Source organism: Dendrobium catenatum, unplaced genomic scaffold (genome assembly GCF_001605985.2).
Source record: "Dendrobium catenatum unplaced genomic scaffold, ASM160598v2 fragScaff_scaffold_1248, whole genome shotgun sequence".
NCBI lineage: Eukaryota > Viridiplantae > Streptophyta > Magnoliopsida > Asparagales > Orchidaceae > Dendrobium > Dendrobium catenatum.
In genome coordinates this window covers 78547-100610 of record NW_021319710.1, presented here as the reverse complement: position 1 = coordinate 100610, position 22064 = coordinate 78547, and the positions used below count along the sequence as shown (strand labels likewise).

The following is a 22064-nucleotide window of genomic DNA, read 5'->3' as shown; positions in this document are numbered from 1 at the left end:
AAACTTCTAAAAATTAAATCTTAGAATAATATTTAAAATCAATCAACAAACATCTTTTATTAATAAATCACCTAATATACATTTCTTTTCTAATTTATAAATAACTAAATTAATCTAACAAAATTGGTTACCATTGGGTAACCCAGGTCTACGAGGCTATTAAGTTAGCCTCAAGGAGGGTGAAATAAACCTCACGATCTCGGTGAGAAACAAAGGTGGTAATCAATCAAATATTAAAATAAAATTCTTAAAATCAATCTTAAAATACTAATATTTAAACTTCAATTAAAATCTCTTATTTGGCCTTTAACAAATCAAATGTATTAAAATATTTAATTTGTATTCAAACCATAATTAATATTTCATAATAATTAAAACACATAATCTAAAATCAAATTTAACTAATCTAATAATAAACTCCTAACCAACTTAAGATTTAAAAGATGTTGATTAAATTAGGAGATCAAGCCTAAAACTGAAATTCATTAGGATAAAAGACTTCTAAAGATCAAATCTTAGAATAATATTTAAAATCAATCAACAAACATCTTTTATTAATAAATCACCTAATATACATTTCTTTTCTAATTTATAAATAACTAAATTAATCTAACAAAATTGGTTACCATTGGGTAACCCAGGTCTACGAGGCTATTAAGTTAGCCTCAAGGAGGGTGAAATAAACCTCACGATCTCGGTGAGAAACAAAGGTGGTAATCAATCAAATATTAAAATAAAATTCTTAAAATCAATCTTAAAATACTAATATTTAAACTTCAATTAAAATCTCTTATTTGGCCTTTAACAAATCAAACACAAACAACTTTAATAAAATCATCCTACATAAGACAAATCCAAAATCATACAGCCTGTTACACACACCTAGTTTGTTAGGACATGACTTCTAGCCCTATATTAGGCCGGTGTTTTGTTTTGTTATTCAATGTCAATTACTCTTGTCAAATTAGAGAACTGCCACATTGCTTTATATTCTAGTAATGACATGCACATATTTTTATATAAATGCTAACCTTAAATTTTTTTTTAGTAATATTTTTTTTATCTGCATTTCTTTTCTGAATGGCATCTACGCTTATTTGTGTATTTTTTTTCTTTTATTTTGTCTTACGAGATACATTGGGATGACTTGCTCGCTTGAAGCTTTTAAGTTGCTACGCCATAGGTCTTGCATGGTCGAAGATCAGTGGACAATTTGCTTGTTTGGAGCTATTAAGTTGCAGCGTCACAGTTATATATAATTTCTACAACTTGTAAAGTAAACTCCTAATTATATATCAGAACTGCTACACATCACACACATCTTGTTAATAACTATTCTAGCATGTTTAGGTAGCCAGTCATAAGTTAGTGCACTAACGAAGTTTTGGCCCTATAGGTCAAAGCTTGCCCCCCTTTTATGAGCCCTAGAGACCCTTATGGTCACCTTAGGCCTGTAGAGTAGGCCCACCCATTTGTGCTATATGCATCATTATTTTTCCCACACGAAGTGGACACCGCTAGGATGTTCCATTTTCTCTCAGTTTTGGGTATGAAACCCCCTCACCTTCTGTGAGCCTTAAAGACCATTAAGGTCATTTAGGCCTGTAGAGTAGGCCACCTATTTGTGCCATGAGCATCATTATTTTCTCACATAAAGTGGGCACCATTATGATGATTTTCTATTATGATGTGATGCGGGTACCTTTCTTGGAGGGCACCCTTGGTGTGTTTATTTACTTTTTCTGTACTCTGGATGTCATGCATGCATTTTTATACATTTTGTTTCACAGTGCACCTTACTTACATGCATGCATTACATCAGTAGATCTAAGCATGTTTTTATTTATGTATCTGTTTCTTGCATCATATAGAACGCTAGGTATATTCTTTTACATATTGTAGAGTCCCAGATTGAAATAATTTGAACTATAAATCCTTGATTCTTTAGGATAGAGCCTTCTTATCTTATATACATATAGGGCGATTGCCTGTATTTAGGATGTTAGCTGACAGCTCACTCCAGACAAGCATAAGCCCAGGTCGTACACCCCTCAGTGTGTCTTTCACTTATAATGTGTTTTGAGTCTATCATTTCTCTTAGGATAGTAATTTAATCTTAGATCTTTTAAACTCAAAATCTTAATCACATTTTTATTCATTTAAAAAGTCTAATCATCACTAAGGATAAATAGAATAATTTATTTTCTTTTGAAATAGAACCTAGGAACTTTATCTGCGCATAAATTAATAAGAGAATAATACAACACCCTTAATCGAGAGTTTTCCTAGGTCAAGGCCTAGGATGTAATTAACCACGGGGGCTTGCGCCCGTGGGAGATTGATCCCAATATCAAATAAACTCTATTCGAGCTGATATATCGAATGAGAGAAATCTCGTAACTTTTGGGTTATACATATTATTATTCATCAAAGTGTGTAGGTGAAAGTCACTATCTTCCATGACTAATCATATGTATGACTCCATCTGCTCTTCCATCGGCCTGCTTATGTCGAGTGTAAAGGCCTACGATCATTTTTTTCCTACGGGATAGTATGGTCGTACCCTTTGCATTTGAACCCCATAAGCAGAATCCTTTCGGAGACCAACAACGAGCTTAAAGGAAATTAAAGCTACAAAAATTTTAGCAAGCTTTGTTAGAGAGTAGCTTAGAGAAAATTAGAACTATAAAAATTTATTACCTTATCCTTCTTCCTTAGAGAAAATTAGAACTATAAAAATTTTATTAACTTATCCTTCTTAGATTTTAGTGGCATACAACTTTTTGGATGCTTTCAAGAAACTTTTATATTACAAAGCTATTTTAGAAAGCAATAAGAATACTGTCCTAAACAAAGTCTAAGGCATCCCTAAATATTTTTTTATCATTTATTTAAAGTATTCTTAAAAGGTCTCTCAAAAATCAAAGTGTAAGTGAACAATTACCTAAAAAAGCTATCTAACAACTAGTCAACTAGTAATTGCCTATCAAATTCAGCATATGGGACTTTGACATTAAAATATTGAAACCTCTATGATGCTCCCAAACATACAAGTGTTTGGGATGATTTGTAATGATAATTTTGTAACTTTTTTTGGTGTAATTAGGGGTAGAGCCCATTTTTATTATATGCAAAATAATTACAAGAGATGATGCTTGTTATAACTTCAAAATAATAAATGAAAAGTAAAGATATAGTGGTAACAAAAAACTAGCAACAAGACTCAGCAAGAAAAGATAGAAAAATTGAAATAAATAGTCAAAAGGAGGCTAGAAAATAAATGAAACAAGGGGCTCATGATGGGAAAAAATACATCTCAATCTTCAAAAAAATTGTCAAAAAGAATAATGCGCTTCTAGTTGCCAAAAAATGACTATCCAAGAAGCAATAGCTAGTTGCCAAGAAGGCCATCCAAGGAGCCAAAAAAGAAGATGTAATCATTCATCATAGTCCATAATCATCCACGAGAGGCACTAAGTAGCCAAAACATGAAGATGATGACTAATCTTGATTAGACCAACATTCCTCATGACAATATATGAGCATAATGTCTTAAAAGAAGAGGAATAAAAAAAAAATCAACCAATATCCATTAATTAGCATTATGGAACACATGACCAACCAAGATGACCAGCATCCAAGCAACCAAAGAACATATACTAGTTAACTATAGGAGATAGTGATAAAGCTTCCTAGACTAAGAATAAAATTAGCAAGTAAGAACCCACTAGACCATTAGGAACAAATCAAAAACAAAAACAACAAAACCAATAGAAAAAAAACCATAGCAAAGACAGAGCATGATAAGGTGAAAAAAATAATTAGCATCAAGTCATCAAAATTTCTTAATAAAAAGGTTGATAATCAAAATACTCTTAAGATTTGCACCAAATTTCCTATTATTCATCTCCCTCCAAATGTGTTATAAGGAGCAGCATGTAGTAAAAAAGAATAGATTTTTAATATCACTACTAGTAACTTGCAGGTCATAGATATAGTCCAATAATTAAAGGTGGTTTGGTATGAGTAGAAAAGTGTTCACCCACGACATCAAGAAAGAGATAATGGAATACGAGAAATCACAATAAAAAATAGGTGCTTATGAATTTCATCAGCATTGTCATAGAGCATAACTTAAAGGAACCAAGATAATGCATTTAGAAAGAACATCAACATTTTTAAGCCCCTCAACCATAGTCATCCATGCAAATGTAGAATACCCTAAAGCATGCTTCTTGTGCCAAATGTATTTGTGCATATTAACTTGTTGTAAGACACCACAAAAATGGGAGGAGAAATACTTTAAGGAGGGATAATCAACCCTGCCCTAACAAATGTTGGAAAATGAGGGAGTGATGATGATGATTTTAGAGATTGTTATATGAACATGATGAGGGAAATATAAAGGAAGCTCTAGTAGATTTGATTTATGATATTGTTCACTTTATGAAGGTGAAAATCCCTAGCAATAGCCATATCCAAAAAATCAATTAAGGAAGTGTGATTGCACTAGAGATCCCAAATCGAAGAGCTGTTAGAAGAGACTTAAAAAGAAGTCACCAAATAAGAGAACAATAAAAACCATAGTATACTTGACTCTTTAGATCCTTAAGGGGTCATTTGGTCAACTGAGAGTCAAAGTGGGTCCATCAAAATTCAATTTAATATTTAAAATGTCATAATTAAGGTTATGGATATGATCAAAGATCTTGGAGAAGATCTTATAGTTAAAATCCATAGGGTTGAGGGTCCAATGACATATGTTGTAAATATTTTAAAGTTTTGTAACATTTGAAAATAGATTTATTTTCTAAGGCTAGGGGCCTCAAATTGAGCTCAAATGTAGAGGGTTGATCCTATTGACATGCCTAATCAATATGAAATTGATAGATCATGAATCATATGTCACTTGACTAAATTTTAAGGTGACATAAAAATCACTCAGAAAGGATTTCAAGACTTAGGTCTTTAACCTTAAGATTTGGTTTGAAATCTTGGATTTGGATTGAATTGGATTTGAATTGTTGAGTTTGAAATACACACATTAATGACAATCAAATAAGTGAGTAAGACTGATTAAATATGATTTTGAAGTCAATTAAAGGTTGATTAAAGGCTGGACTGGAGTTTAGAGTTAAAATAGGACTGGAGATTGAACTGGGATTTGATTAAGTACTTGACTAGAGTTTGACCAGAACCTATATTATTGACAGGATAGCTATCAACTATGGGTTCACTGGACAAGAGTCTTGATAGGTCATGATGCCCTTATATAATGAGGTCAACATGGATTTAATGTTGACATAATTAGAGGCGTATTTTGAGAGTTTAATATAATAATAGATTTATAAATAATTAATTTACTAAAAAATATATATAATGATCATATTGATGTAGGAATTTTTGCAATAATTAGGTTAAAATATTTAATTTTTTATAATTTTTTTAAAAAAAATATTTTCAAATACCTTATAATTTATTTTTATCATTATTGCTTGAACGGAAGGTATAATTATAATGAAAAATATAAATAAAAAATATACTTAAATGACTAATAATCTCTTCAGGAGTTATCTTAAGCTTATCATCAATTGAGGCTTCGTTTGACTGGGTTGTGCTTATGTAAAATAGAGTTTTAGAAACAAATATTGAGAAAAAGGAGTTAAATGAAACGAAGTTTCAATAATAGAATGTTGTTTGATTAATATTTTTTAAAGAGCTTATTAATACTTGAAAAAAGATTTTAATTGTTTGTTTAAGAGTTCAAATTTAATGATTTTAGTATGAAAGATTAAATACTCATCTCTAAAATTTAAGCATATGTAAGTATTTTTTTTAATAATATATTCTATCGATCTGCTTTGTATACTCTTCTGAAGGTCCTTTCGTTGATGAGGACTTGCCTGACTCAGTGCACTAAACTTAGGTGCTGCTGCTCCATGTTCAGCTAAGGTTGGAGGCCCTTCCTTGCCTCTCTTCCTTCTCCTGGGTTCTCTTTTAAGATGTCAAAACACTGAACAAAATTTCCCTGTCATCCCTGACTTTGTTCTGGGCAGGTTCGCTAGAAATTTCCGACCTATATTCTCAAAGAATGGAGGTTACAACCGATCAGCAAAAAATAAAAAGCTTCTCAAATCGGTAAAATAATGGAGTTCTAAAAAAATAGTTTCGCAAAAGTAATGCACACAGCTCACCTTGGCCTGTTGGTTGAGAACTTATGCTTCCAATTAAGAGGTCTTGAGTTCGAGTCTTTATATATGCGTTATGTTTATGAGTTTTTCTTAAATGACCTAAATGTCCCAAAAAAAAAAAAAAAACTACATCCTATCTAGTACCTTTATTCTTCACTGTTTCTGTTTTACTACCATCTTTAAAAAAAATTGCAAACAGACCCCTCTAGATGGACATCTGGGTGGGGAACGTGTTTATAAACAGGATACACTAGTATTCTTGTTTGCAAAGTTTAGAAAATGTTGTGCTTTCACTAAAAAGCCAATCTGCATGGAGTTTTACACAAATAAATCCCCCAAAAAACATAAACTTTTAGGGAAATTCAGTAAAAGCATGAAAGTGCAGAGGTGGACAACAGGAATATGAGAGTTGAGCCCAGGTCTCTTCGATCCACATTAAAAATACAGGGCTGATAAACAAAAAAAGCTTTTCCCTCTTCTTTTTGTTTCATAATGTATTAGGAAAAAAATCTCTACCAAAAAGCCTAAATTGGTACAATGATGTAATAATCTAAGGCTTAAAAACTATTAATAGAACAAGAAACACAAGGGAATTGGCTAGTAGTAAGTATAAACAAGCTTAAAATTCTTCTGTTAAGGGTCCTGAAGTAATAATAATCATATAAACCGCAGACCATGAAACACGACCCAACCAATCTCAATAACAAGTTCCCAATGAAGCAGAGCTAGAGCAGAAACATACTTCACATTCAATGCATCAGTTTCCAGAATCTATAATGACCATATAATCTGGTCTTTCTCCTCTGAGTAGATGAGAGACCATGCTGATTAAAACATTCATTTGAATGCAGAAAAGAATGAAATACAAAACCTTGCAAGTAAGAGAAAAAACTATCACCACGTTGACGTACTCTACCTGGTACTCTACTCGGCCTTTTACCTACAAAGCAAATCTTTAGTTAAATCCAGTTAACATCCAGGAGACCATCAATCCATAAGTTTCTTGAATAGAGCACCAAACCACAAACTATCACAGAGAACAGCAGAGCAAAAGCTATTTACAAACTTGAGAGAATCAAGAACCAGTATTTCTGAGATCTTTGCTGAAGAAAAGCTTCAATTACTGTATATGATATATTAAAAACCTCTTAGATGTTTCACATTCACTCTGTAGTTATGCAGGATTATTATCATAGTTGCTGAAGAAATTTAAATAATTTCGAATATCTCTGAGGCTGCACCAAGCCAATTTTTGCCACGGACCTGTTCTTCATGGAAAGTTCACTAATACGAGAATATGGATGTGGAAATCCGTGTACTTTGTAATACATGTAATCTGCTTTGTCCTATAGGCTCCTAATTCCTAACAAGCTTCCAGATAATAAAGGATAAAAGCATAAATTTTGGCATTTGGACAACCATGTCCTTAATAACATCAGAAATCACCTATGTTATTGGATTGCGTCTAACATGTGTCAGGTGAATATCTCACTAGCAAAATCAACTAAGAAAAGAAAACAAAAAGCAAATTAAATTTAGGAGAGGGATGGCGGGCTCAGTATTTGAATTGCAAACTGAAGCCTTAACTTTTTGGTTGATTAGAGAATAGGTAGCAGTAAAAGCTTTAACTCTGAAATAGTTTCTATAATGTAAAACTTTACCTTCTCCCTCCACTGATTGTATGCTTATCTTTACTGACTTGAATATATTCATCATTAACTCTATTATTTTCAAAAGCTCTCCAGAGCACTTTTCTAGCAACTTTATCATATACTTTCTCTAGATCGATAAATATTACACTCACTAGTCTCTCTAAACTTCTCCATCAAATCTCTCAACAAATATATAGCTTTCATAATAGACCTACCATGAACCTAAACTGAATTTAAGAAACATTAGTATTAGTCATAACATATGACTAATCACTCTTCTATAATTTTAATATATATAACACATTAGCATAATTCCTCTATAATTTGCATTCTTATACATCACTTTTACTCTTAAAATTAGAAACAAACACACTCCTCCACTCATCAGGCATTTTTTAGTCTTCAAAATAACATTAAAAAGTTTAGTAAGCAAAAAATTCTTTGATCTCCTAAACATTTCCACACTTCTATTGGAATATCATCATAACCTACTATTTATTTCACAATTCACTTTCTTTAAACCCTCTTCAACTTTAATTTTACTAATACAACAATAATAAAAAAAAACTCTATTTGCATCTAGGATGCTGAAATTAATGAAGTCAATCATATTCTCACAACATTCTTTAAAAAGTTTATCAAAATATCTCATCTACCTATGTTGAATATCATCTAATAAAAAAACAAATTTTAATTTTCATCAATGCACTTCACTTGACTTAAATTTTGACTTCTCCCATCTCTTTAATTCATTAACTTATACAACTTTCATCCTCCTTACTATTTGTTAGAATTCATAGAATTTGAGGAGGGTAAAAATACCTTCTAATTATTATACAAAATTATCCCTATTTATAGATCTATACAAGATGTCTTAATAAAGAAGTAAATAACTTCTAATTGATACATAATTGCCTCAATATAATCCTTCGTAATTCAGCTACCCAAATATAGAAGGATATTGGCGTGATCCAGGTGAGCCTCCCACGGATTCTCATCCTGACCGTGGGATCAAACGCAAAGGGATGACTGATATTTTGACACTCCCCCTCAAGCTGGAGACCAGCTTGCAATTACTCGCTCAGAGGTAGAGCTGCATTGGTTATGGATAGGATATCAACCACCAAAGAAAGCCGACAATGAAGGCCGATAATGGAAAACTATCCTCAAAATTCCGACAATTAAGGCTGGTTGTGGGAACTTGTATTCCTCATAATTCCAGCAATGAAGGCCGGTAGTGGGAACCTATATTTCTCATAGTTCCAGCAATGAAGGCCGGTAGTGGGAACCCTTATTTCTCATAATTCCAGCAATGAAGGCCGGTGGTGTGATATAGTAGCAATAAAGGCTGATTTGATCAGCAATAAAGGCTGATTTGATCATGTCAGCAATAAAGGTTGATTTGATTGTATCAGCAATAAAGGTTGATTTACTTGTATCAGCAATAAAGGCTTATTTGATCAGCAATAAAGGCTGATTTGATCATGTCAGCAATAAAGGCTGATTTGCTTGTATCAGCAATAAAGGCTGATTTGATCAGCAATAAAGGCTGATTTGTTTATACCAGCAATAAAGGCTGATTTGTTTATACCAGCAATAAAGGCTGATTTGATTATGTCAATAATAAAGGTCGATGATTCTCTCCCTTTTGTTGTTGTTGAAATAACTGATTGGTCTTTTATGACTTGGATCGGGTAGCTACGCAAGCAGAAGTCTGTTTAAGAAAATCAAAGGCCACCCCATCCAGTGGAGAGGCTTCAGAGCCAACTTCATTGGAAGTTGCTATAGGTGGTGACACAAGAGGAGCTCGAGCTCGTTTTTCGAAAATTTGACTCTAACGAAGACGGAAAGATCTCGTCATTGGAGCTAGGCGCCATCTTCGATAGCCTACGGCACACGGCGTCAGCTGTGGTGCTCGCTCAAGTGATGAGCGAGGTCGATGCCGACAGTGATGGATTCATCAGTCTTGAGGAGTTTGCGGATATGAATACTAGCAAGGTTGATTCCATAGTAGCGCTCGAGGATCTTCGCCGCGCTTTTTGTCTTCGATCTTGATCGCAACAGATTGTTATCGGCGGAGGAGCTCGCACGCGTGATGCACGGCCTCGGCGAAGGGGTTTTTGTCGCGCAGTGCTGGAAGATGACAGATGGCGTCGATCAGGATGGCAACGACTTCGTTGCTTCGTAGGAGGTGCGTCGCTTCTTCGGATCCTTCGTGGTTGTTCGACTACACTGCTTCGATGACTTTCCCTTCCGGTCAGATCGAAAGTTTCGCTCCTTCGGCTCGTTTGTGGTTGTTCGACTATCCTCCTTCGACGTCTCTCCTGTTCGGCTTTGGGTGCTTCATAGGAGGCGCTTCTTTGGCTCCTTTCATGATGTTCTCTATGCTCGCGCAAGTTCGGACCCTGCTGCGACGCCGGTGTTTAGCGGAATCGGAGCTTCAGTCGAGGGTTTTGTCCGTGGTTGCGCTGGCGTCTTGAAGGATCCCTGGCTTCTTGCAGCGTCAGAAGCTTGGAATATTCGGCAATGAAGGCCACCGGAGTTTCTTTGGCTCTGATACCATGTTAGAATTCATAGAATTTGAGAAGAGTAAAAATACCTTCTAATTATTATACAAAGTTATCCCTATTTATAGATATATACAAGATGTCTTAATAAGGAAATAAATAACTTCTAATTGATACATAATTGCCTCAATATAATCCTTCCTAATTCAGCTACCCAAATATAGAAGGATATTGGCGTGATCTAGGTGAGCCTCCCACAGATTCTCATCCTGACCATGGGATCAAATGCAAAGGGATGACTGAGATTTTGACACTATTTAATATATTATATAAATCACTAAAAACGAAATTCTTTGCATTATATATTGCTTTTTTTAAAATCCCTATGGGCAACTCAATATATTTCTATTTTTTTTATTTTTACATCTAAACCAATTTTCGCAACAAAACTTCTAATTTTTAAATTTTCATGCACATTTTGATTTCACAATCAACTATTTCTACTATTATGAGCTTTTTCATTTGTTCTCCAAGCACATACTTCACACCATTCTTAATATCACTAATTACTTTTTCCACAAAAAATTATATTCCTCGTAAGCAAACCAAATCTTAATATTTTGAATTTTTTTATTACTACAAAATCACAGGAATATCATTTTTCCAATGCATTTAAAAAACAAAAGTACCTTATGCTTTTTTGAAATAGTCATCACCATAAGCCTTACAAGGATTTATGAATTTTCATTTTTCATTCATTATTATTGTGTTGCCTGAGGTGATATTTGCTAAGCCTATTTTGCATAACTTCTATTCATGTAAAATTTTCTTTTCCTACATTAATTTATCTACCCATCATATGGATAATATTCAGGCCTTGTCTATACCATAGACAATATTTATATGAAGTACTAGCTATTTGGAAGAATAAAGCTAGTGCTAATTTCAATCCTCAGTTTATTTTCAAGATTATTTATTTCTATGGACTTCAAATATAAGAACAACACTGTTCATTTAATCCATAACATGAGATCCAATTAAAACAATTTAATCTGATTTAAGCTAACATCATGCACATAGTATCATATTTAGAAGATGAAACAACCAAAGGAAGCCAACACAACAAAATGTTCACTTTTGTTTGGATATTTCAGAACATTTCAGCCATTGTACGGTCCAGTATAGAATATAGAATAAATAAAATATGTATTGAACTCCACTAATTTAAAGGACCAAAGGGCAAGAATCACAAACTGTTTCTCAAGCAATCCAAGCAATTATCTCCCGAAACATTTATGCATCTCTTAGGCATGGTTAAGCAATAAAAAATGCATGAATTTCATCCAAACTAATTTAATAAGTTAAAAAAAATAAATAAGGGATCTCTAATAGAGCTATACAATGTTGATAGCTGTTGTAAGAAGAAAATGAAGATTTTGATTTGTATAAACCCATTAACCTGAGATAAAAGTAAAATAGCAGAAAAAACAGCAAAAAGAAAACTTGAACGGGTTATAAGAATGAAAAGTCTATCATAGAAGGTTAAAATATTGTGAGGTCATCCCTGTTCATGATCCGAACAGGCTTTATGAGTGCATCTATATCACAAGACTGCATATCAAGGTAGCCAGATTCCAACTTTCCCGCATATGATTCCATGATAGCAACATTTTTTATGGCAACATTATCACTATCAACATTAAGATTGATATATTCAGTAAATCGCCCATCAGAACAAAAGATGTCTTTACCGCCCTCCAAATCATTTTGGCTGGAAGGAACTTCTAGAGGTTCAACAGCCTTGCCAATGCTGTAAGAGAAGTAACGTCCCTTGCTGCAGCTTTGGATCTTGGTTCTTTTCCTTTTTCTTGACTTACTTTGGCTTTTAGGATGATGAAGCTTGCACAGAGATCCTTGATGACATTTCCCTGTTGCTTCAAAATGCGGGCATGTGTAGCTATGCTTCTTACGACACTGTTTTTGGAGAAATTAATTCAATAATCAGAAAGAAAACAAGGCAGCAGATCAGCTAAAAATATATCGTATAACATAAGCTGAATACATAAATGCAACCAGAAAAATATCAAAGGAAGCCAGAGTTTATTAACAAAGAGATAAATCAGCATCACTTTATTGCGAGAATAAAAACAAGTTAATAATATTGTTCCCCTTTATGATTTCTTCCTAAAGCTCATGATGGGCGAAAAGACTCACTTAATTTGAAGAAACTTTCGCTATTTTCATCATAATAAATGTTGAAATATGATTTTTTTATGACGGACAACTTGGTAATTAGGACTAAATTATCAGAAGAAGTTATACATGGAAAATTTTCCCCTTGATTTTTCATTCTTAGACTAAACGCAACAAAAACCTTAGCCTGCCTCGAAAAATTATTGCTCTAATATAATAAAATTTAGATTTATCATGCTTGCAATAGATAATTTAGTTGCTGGCCTAAATCTTTTTTTTTTTTTAGTTGCTGGCCTAAATCTTGTATGGCTTCTTTTATGAATTTAGACCTAAGTTAATTATGTTGATTGAAAATGATTTACTAAAATTTGTAGTTTAATAATGGAATAGCGTTGGTTTAGTTGGGCTTTAATGTTAGAGATTTGGGCTTGACATTCAGGAGGGTCTAAAAGAAATCCTAGCTTAATTATGCATTTCTTTAGACCTTGCAGCATAATTAATTGGGGAATTTAATTTAACTGTGTTCTGCCAGATAAGTGGTTGCGTAAATGAGTAAAAACCAAAATTTGGGGAAAATTATCATTGAGATCAAGCTTAGCATACAAAAAACACAACCTTAAAAATTTAGAATGTATCCATAAAGCAAGTTGATAATCATAGAGACAATCATTGGGTTAATATTGCTTGTAGGATGCGTGGATGGTTATATCACTTTTCTTGTGTTAAGTGTCATTAAGATATATATAAGCACGATAATTATTTGTGGATAATTGGGTGCAGTAGGACTACATTTAATTACATACCTTAGCTTTGCGCTTGACATAGACTATTCAATATAAGATTCAAAATATTGAAGGACACATTATTTGTTCTAATGTTCAAAAATATTAAATGAATCCATGAAAAACACACATTTGAACTATGGGAGGAAACATTATAATCTTCCATAAATGTTTGCCACGGCAAATAAGAAGTTTGGCAGATTTCGGGTCTGTTTGGGATAATTTTCTAGCTACTTTACTTTTCGAATAACACCCATAATTTTGTTTGACTATTACTTTTAGAGGTAAACTTGAATTATGGAGGTCAACCATAGAGTCTCGAGATTTTCATTTAAGTAGATCTAAAATTGAATATATGGAGTATAATTTTAGTAGCAATAGACCTAGTGAGGGGATTGTGACTTTGGACGATCAAGTCATTAATAAGAGTACAATTTTTAGATATCTTGGATCTATTGTTCAGAGTATTGCTTAGTCAATCGAGCCGGCTCGAATAAATATTAATATTTTTTGAAATAATTTTATTTTATTTATTAAATTTAAATATTAAAAAAATTAATAAAAACTATATGTTGAACAATTCTTTTTTTTTTTTGAATTCTGACTAAGTTTTAAAAATCTCGCCTAATTTTTAAAAATCCCGCCTAAATTTAAAAACTCCCGCCGATGGATTCGCTAGTCGGCTCGAGCTCGTTTACAGTGAGATGAGCTCAAGTTCGAGCTCGCTTTCCAACTAACGAGCCGAGCTAAATAAGAGCCTAAACTTGACTCGACTCGTTTACACCCCTACTTTCCAATGTAGCTACCACATCATTTAAAATCGATTTAATCAGTTCAAGCTAACTACTATATAGGGTTTTGAATAATCTCTTTCTCAAAAGAATATAAAGAACATGAGCTCCTTCATCTTCACAACTTAGTTAACAAAGTCAACTAAGCTAACTCATTCATATTCAGCTTTTACATCATGCATCATCATTAGCCTTATCCTAACTATTTAAGGTTGACTTTAGGAGTCCTCATTTTTATTTCATTAATGTTTTTGATGAGGACATCGACAGATGCTACCGACATGTTAATCGACGAAGGAATCGCAGATCTACGGCCACGATTCAGCGCCTCTACTTTTGATTCAATTTTTCATGATATGTTATCTAGTTATTTATCGTTTTCCATTTTTACTCTTTGGGTAGTTGTTTTGTCATTGTAGACCAAAGGGCAATCTTGAACTTATTCTTTTCATGAGAAGAGACCTATATATAGTGGTCTCATATGTTGTATTTTTTTTTTAATGAATGCTTAATGAAATTTGGTTTCTTATTCTTCTTCTTGCATGAGAGCTAGAGAAGGGTGATTGAGCTCATGGTGAGCGAGTGTATTACCTACCAGTCGTTGGAAGAGTCCGCGACTCGTGGCTTTATTTTTATTTTATCTTTTCGTCTTCTTCTCCACCTCTTGTTCTTTTCCACGTCTACCCGCCAACCTCCTTAGCCCCACCGCCGGCCATCTCCAACCAAAATCATCCCATGCTTTCCCCTACCAAGCCAACCCGCCACATAGTTCCCTCGCCCCCACCCAACCCGGCGCCACTTCAATCCCCACTAGCCATGCTGTCGGCCACCCCATAATTTCCCTCATTATGGTGATCTCAACACCCTAATGACTTTCCATATTCACCCTATAAGAAAATAGAAATGATTTAATTCAATTTGAAATTCAAAATTTTGAATTTCAAATTCTTTCCATTTTTGAAATTCCTATTTAGAAAAGTTTTATTCAAGATTCCAATCTAAATTCAAAACAGATTGGATTTATTAGTAGCTTTCCTAATTCACTTTTCATCTTTGGAAACTCCCCAAATCCTCCCCCAATCCCCTCCCTCTCTCTCTCTCAATGCCGCCTGCCCTATCTTGATGGGCTCCCATTCAATGCTCATTAATTCCCGTAAACTCTATTTGAAATTTGAAATCAATTTCAAATAGATTCCCTCCAAAATTACTCAAAATCTGAAATTAATTTCAAATTTGGAGTAAATCTCATTCTCCTCCATCTAACTTAAACTCTCTCACCCGAACCACCCGCCCCCTCTCTCTCTACCTTGGCCGCCACTCTTCTTGCTCCCTCCCTAGGGAAGCTTTGGTTCCTCACAATATTTGAAGCCAAGAGAAGAAGACGACGCGCTCTCCCCATCTATTCAATGATGCATGGCCGATCCTGAGGTCGACCACGGATTTGTATTCGACGATTAAGGGAGGAGGGACATACTTGGATCTTTGTTCTTTGACGTCTCCTTTGGCAACGACGAAACAGTTGAAGACTACATCGACCGCATCTTGTTTCAACTGACGTTATCAATTGAAGAGCATCTTCTACAGGGACTTTGGGTAATCGTCGGTCATCCACCACCTCCACCACCAGCTACCTCCCCGTCAATGAAAGTCTTCGGCGTCGCCTCCTTCATCGTAATATCTTTCATCTTGTGGCTCGCTATTCTCCGCTAAAAGCCCACTAATCATTGTGAGAGAAGGACATCAAGGTGAACCTCTCGTTGTTAAGCGTTGTGTTATGTTATGAGTATCTAGCATCTACTTTTGTCTTGAACTTGGATTGAATTATTTGGTTAATCTCAATTGCATGTCTTTGGCCTAAGCAAGTCGATTTCTTTAAATTCTTACTTTCTTTTAAATTCAAGAAATAATTTGTCGTGAGCAAAGTTTTATTCAATTGTTCTTTTAATTTCCAAAGTAACTCCTAGAAGTTTCACATCAGTTTTGTTCTGCAAAAGGTGTATTGTTGAAAATTATATTCTTCTCAAATATTTTTGAACAACTTATATATGTATTACCTTAGATCTATAGCATTTCATTCCCAATCCTTCAAACCCAATTTTAACAGCTAATCTAATTGGAGCATTTTTTGCTCCTAATTATAAAAGTTAAACTCATCTATTTATTTTAAACCATCTCATCTCAATAGACATTACTCCAATCATCCCTTTAAATAAAATCATTAAACAATTTATCTTTTGTAATTTTATCACACGATCATCTTAATTTTCTCATTTTTCTTTGTATAATTTACCTAGCAATGACCATTTTTACTTCCCAAAACTCAAATCCATAAAATAAAGTAAACCTAATTATAGTTTTATAAAATTTAACATAAAGTCTCATTAATCTCCTCTAATTGCCTAATATTCACGAGGCACTTCTCTATTTTAACCACCCAATGATCAAGATACTTAAACTTACACACTTAAAAATTACTAATATTTTAATATTATGACTACCAATGGTTAATATCACACCTACTAAAATTGCAAATCATATACTAAATCTTTATTCTACTAATAGTATTTTATCATCTAAAAATTCTCTCCAATGTTTTCAAATTTTTGACATTTTCAAAAGATATATGATAAATTTAAGCAGCTATTTGCAAAAACATACACCATAGCTACATCACTTTGAATGTAATCCGTCAAAATTGATAACTCTTTCATCACTCCATAACAACTTTTAACATTATAGCCAATACTCAGATACATCTCTTTAAGAACATCAACAGACTTTCAGCATGCACATTTTTCCTTAAAATGCACCAAATCAATCCCCATAACACTCGATAGTATTCAGTTTTAGGATAAATAAAAAATATATGAAGACCATTTATCTGCTCGTATATTTTTCATTTTTTCCAATAATTATCTTATCATGAAAAATTGCATCCACTATAGATTTTTTAACATAGAACCAAATTATTTCTCTAAAATTGATGTATTTTCCCCATGTCTCTATTCAATCATTTTCTCCCATAAGTTGTTGATCATGAGTAATAAATCTGATGCCATAATCACAACAACCTTGCTTTAAAAATTGTTTACAACCTTATTGCATATCAATCTCTAGCCACTTTCAACATATACTTGCTTACAATGTTGTCGAGCAGCAATAATTGTGGAAATACATCTTATAAGAATTCAAAAATAATCAGGGTTAGGGTAGACTTGGTGTGCCTCAAGCAATTTTCTATGCACAAAGTGAAGATCTCCTTAAAGAACACTAGTTGATTGAAATTTAACAAAAGAACTGGAAAAAGAAAAGTAATGTATCATGATACTGGAGAAATGGAATAATTCTAACATATTTGAATTGTCGGTCTTATAAAATCTTTGGTCATGACATGTTGATTGTTTCAAGACTCCTTTGATATTATAAAAATTACCTCACATGAGCCTCTCATTGTTCAAGATAGTTCTATTGATCGGGTGTAGGCACATAAGACTTTTGTGTGCTTAATCCTAATGCTCAATTTGAACCTTCCAACTTGTTAAGAGTTGTTCTCTCAATCTTGTCCCCAATGATATGTTCTCATGCAGTAGAACCTACTCTAGCCTCCTCTTTTATGTTTGTGCCTTCCCGAGAAATTGTTGATTAATTGGACATCAATATCCCCCCTACTTCCCCATCTCTGATGTTTTAAGATGTGGTTGTCAGGCCAGCTGATACTTCAAGATTCATGTGGACAAGCTATCTTTCAGTCCATTCAGGGTCCCATACTCACACTCTCATTCCACCAATCCACCATATCATGTTACTATTGTGTTCCCAATACTACCCACGATTATTCTGATGCAGAGGTTGTTAATGATTCAAGCTTACATCGGTCTCAAGATTCTATCAGCTGTTTATCTCATTTAATAGATAAAAAGTTCTAGCTTGTTCTCCACGTCAAGACACAAGTAGGCAAAAAAGTTTTCGTCATCCTCCAGGCTTACTAGTTCTCTAAATTAAACTCTAACTCCTAAAGACTTTGGCATCCTTGACTTAGCAGGTATTTAAATGCGAGTCTAAAATTCCCTTTTCGAAAAGGTACAAATGTCAATAGCATATTCATAAATTAGATGACATGATAATGCCTACGAGAAAAAACTAATTCAAAGAAAATTTGAGTGAATAGCAAACCAATTACCTAAAAACTCTTAACATAATAAATTATCAACCTCAGTCGATGGTCAACACCCAGGGATTCTCTTCGCATTAAGCCTTCTTTTACCGCCTCGTTTCCTCATTTCTTGCTGCCCTTTTACTCAAATCTATGTTGCACGGATACTCCTATTTACGAGGCGTGCTGTATCGGATACGGATACGCCTCAGATACGGCACAGATACGTGTCGGATACGGCCTTGCCGTGTCCGATTAAAATATTATTTAAATTTGACTGGACACGCGTATCGGATACGCGTGTCCTATTAAAAAAAAAACACTGAGCCACGATTTACCCTTTTCTTTTCGACTTTCCACCGTTTTCGCTCAAAACACGGAGCAACATGTCTTTGCCCATCCTCACCAAAAAAATTTTTTTACCCACCCTGAAAAAAGAAGCTGGATCCGCCCCTGATTAGGCTCCTAGCATTTACCAAAGCATGATGTAATTGCTTCAAGTTTCCTCATTTTGATTCTCCCCCATGTTTTCCACTTAACCATTTTCCTCTTTTGCTCTACATGTATTACATTCAAACTTTTTTCTCCTATCGGCTTTCCATTTTTCCACGTCCTACTTAGTACAAACTCTTTCTCTCATCTTCTTAGTGTCTTTCTGATCCTCATCATGATGACTTCATATTAAAATAACAGAAGTTCATCACAAATTTGTCATACAATGTTATTCTTGGTCCATGAATTCATTTGGTAAGGCTTTCTAATCGTAAAGGGATTTGATTCTGCATTATTTCTATGACAAAAAAGGAATTTTCCATCAAGAAAATTATCTTACATTTTCTCTAATCTTCCTCTCATCACTTTTCTTAATGAATGCATGATTCTGCATTATCTCTGCAATTCATCCTATGCTGATGTCAGACAACTAGACTTCACCAGAGCATGACCAAAATGAGATGATTTTCCACATTTTAATTCACCTCTCCCAAGTTTTTCACTTCCCTACTTTAGTCCTCTGCATCTATTCCATTCTACTTTTATTCTCCTTTATGCTCTCCGCTTTTCCTCCTCTTAATCCAAACTCTTTCTCCCTTCTTCCTTGTTTCTTTCGGATCTTTGTCACGATGCCTTATATTAGCCATTACATTAATTTCATGGTATTCGATTTAACGATTTCTTCAGTATTATATCGTTTTGTGAAAATTTGTTATTCCTTGTTATTAGTCTATGAATTCTCAGTAAGACTTTTTACTCAGTAAATTATTTGACTGTCGCCTCAACGTAATGATCTCTACAGGTGGTTTTCAACTCTAGTGAAACATAACATAAGCAAGTTATTACCAACATGTTGCCATGCCACCACCATATCAATAATGATCAACAAGTCAAAACATCGACATTAATTCTTATTGGGACACGAATCTCACACATTTAAATGTCCTATCTGAAATGTAGGAAAGAAAGGTTGGAAAAGGCAAGGCTAGCAAAAGGGAGTAGGTTGCACAAGAAAATTGATATGCAAAAGATTATGGAAAGTCCACATTTTGGTCATTAATAATGATCTGAGGAAGATTATGTGTAATTTTCTTTTCGTTAAATGAATGTTTAAAATTTGTGTTGTAGACTATTTTCGTAAATATTATTTTGTTACTTTTGGGACTTTGCATCTATTTAAAGCTACTTCCTCTTGCATTTTACTCACTGATTAATGAGATTTTAGAATTTTAGTTTTTCTTTCGGGAACATGTTTAGCTAAGCATTTTAGATGGTGCTCTGTAATTAGAATAAAAAACCGTAAACGTAAAGAACATGTTTAGCTAAGCATTGTGATAGGAAATACTTGAGTTCGCAAGTAACTCTAAGGTAATACTTGAGTTCGCAAGCAAACCTAATCAAGATTAGCACAAAAACAGAGGAAAAACTGCTGTCCCAGCAGTTTGACAGCACCCTCGCAGCAGATTTTTTTGCACCAAACAGTGGAAATAAGAGAAACGAAGCAAGATCTTCACTAGTAGATGCAAGAAAACAAAGAAAGATACAATGTTCTTCGATTCGAGAGGAAGAACAACTCTCCACAAGTCTCTAGCAAACCCTAGAGCCCAAGCACACAATGAGATCTCAAACTTTTCATTCAAATTCAAGATGAGGACCTAATTCCCCCCTTTCCCCCTCTTTAACTCTCATCCCCATACAAAATCCCTAAACAGCCCTTCTATTCAAATTCCCCCCCCCTTTCCATTCAAATTTTTCCTCCAACCCTTGAATTAACTCCATGTGGGGCCCGCCTAGAGTAAGTAAGGACCGGAGGGGCCCGCCTAACATTACTCCCTTCCCAAAGACTCACCTTGTCCTCAAGGTGAAATGAAGGAAATTGATGTTTCATTCTTTCAAATGGCTCCCATGTAGCATCAAATTCGGGGAGCCCTTTCCATGCGATCAACACCTCTTTGTTTCCTTCCTGGTCAAGTCTCACATCTTTCAGCTCCAGAGGTTCTAGGATCACTTCCATCTCCTCAGTTAATGTTGTTGGCAGTTCAGCACTGGTTGCATACTCCCCAATGGCTTTTCTCAGCTGTGATACATGAAATACTGGATGTATAGTGGCCGAAGGGGGTAATTTCAAACGGTATGCCACTGCCCCAATTTTATCTAATATCTCATAGGGGCCAAAATACCTTGGGGATAACTTCTCATTTCTTCTGTTGGCCAAGGTCCTCTGTCTGTAGGGCCGTAGTTTTAGAAATACCTTCTCACCTACTTCAAATTGGATATCCCTTCTGTGTGCATCCGCCTGTTTCTTCATGATCTGTTGTGCCCTCATCAGATGTTTCTTCAACTCCTCCAGCATCCTATCCCTTTCTTCCAAATGCTGCTCTACTGAAGATACGGGTGTGCTGCCCCTTCCATAATGCACCAAATGTGGTGGATCTCTTCCATATAGCACTCTAGGGTCTGTGTCTGGAAGGGAAAGCTTTGGCATGGTATCAGTGGTGTGACAGGAGGGAGCCCATCCGGAGCTGGAGAGAGTTCAAGGATTGCTTATTAGAGCGTTTCTGAACCGACGGGGAAGGAGACTTGAGCAATTCTTTTCCTTAACTCAAGAAGGGACTGTGGCAGATTATCGGGATCGGTTTGAGTACTTGGCTAGCATATTGGATCACATTTCAGAGTCAGCCTTAGAAGGGAACTTCATGAAGGGGCTGAAACCAGAGATCCGAACAGCGGTCATGGTACTGGAGCCGAGGAACCTGGGAAAGGCTATGGAGCTGGCGCAGTTGGTAGAAGATCAGAAGAAAACAGAAAGAGGGGCTCGAGGAAACTGCTCATGAGGCTCTTACAGGACGACGACCACTCTTCTAACACCCAAGGGGCCTGCATCAGACAACAGTAATGAGACCACCCGGGAGAAGCCAGTAGGAGGGAGTGGGGAAAATTTCAAGAGGCTGATGGAGAAGGAGATGCAGGATAAAAGGACAAAGGGGTTATGCTTCAGATGTGATGAGAAGTACATGCTAGGGCATAGGTGCAAGAACCGAACTCTTCAGGTTCTCCTTGTCTGTGAAGACGAGGAAGACGAGGGATGTGGGAGCAGATCTGGAGAGGAGGAAAAGTTGCACCTGGATGTGGCAGAAGTATCTCTGAACTCTGTAGTGCGGTTCACTCCGAGTCACACTATGAAAGTGAAAGGAGAGATAGCTGACTGTGAGCTGGTGGTGCTAATTGATAGTGGGGCTACCCACAATTTCATTTCCACTCAGGTCGTCAATCAACTGGGAGTGAAATTGGTGGACATCGGTT

General features: G+C 34.9%; 1 protein-coding gene and 1 pseudogene across 2 annotated transcripts in view; one reads left to right on the top strand and one right to left on the bottom strand.

The window, feature by feature from the left end:
- Positions 1-8982: 8982 nt before the first annotated feature.
- On the top strand, positions 8983-10454 carry LOC110109076 (annotated as a pseudogene).
- Positions 10455-11843: 1389 nt separating this feature from the next.
- The window catches only part of LOC110109077, a 32439-nt gene continuing 22218 nt past the window's right edge, over positions 11844-22064 (bottom strand). For both annotated transcript variants that reach the window (XM_020839976.2, XM_028699328.1), the window contains one exon: positions 11844-12324. In XM_020839976.2, coding sequence (XP_020695635.1) covers positions 11893-12324 — 432 coding nt within the window. In that variant the 3' untranslated portion in view covers positions 11844-11892. The remainder of the gene's footprint in view (positions 12325-22064) is intronic.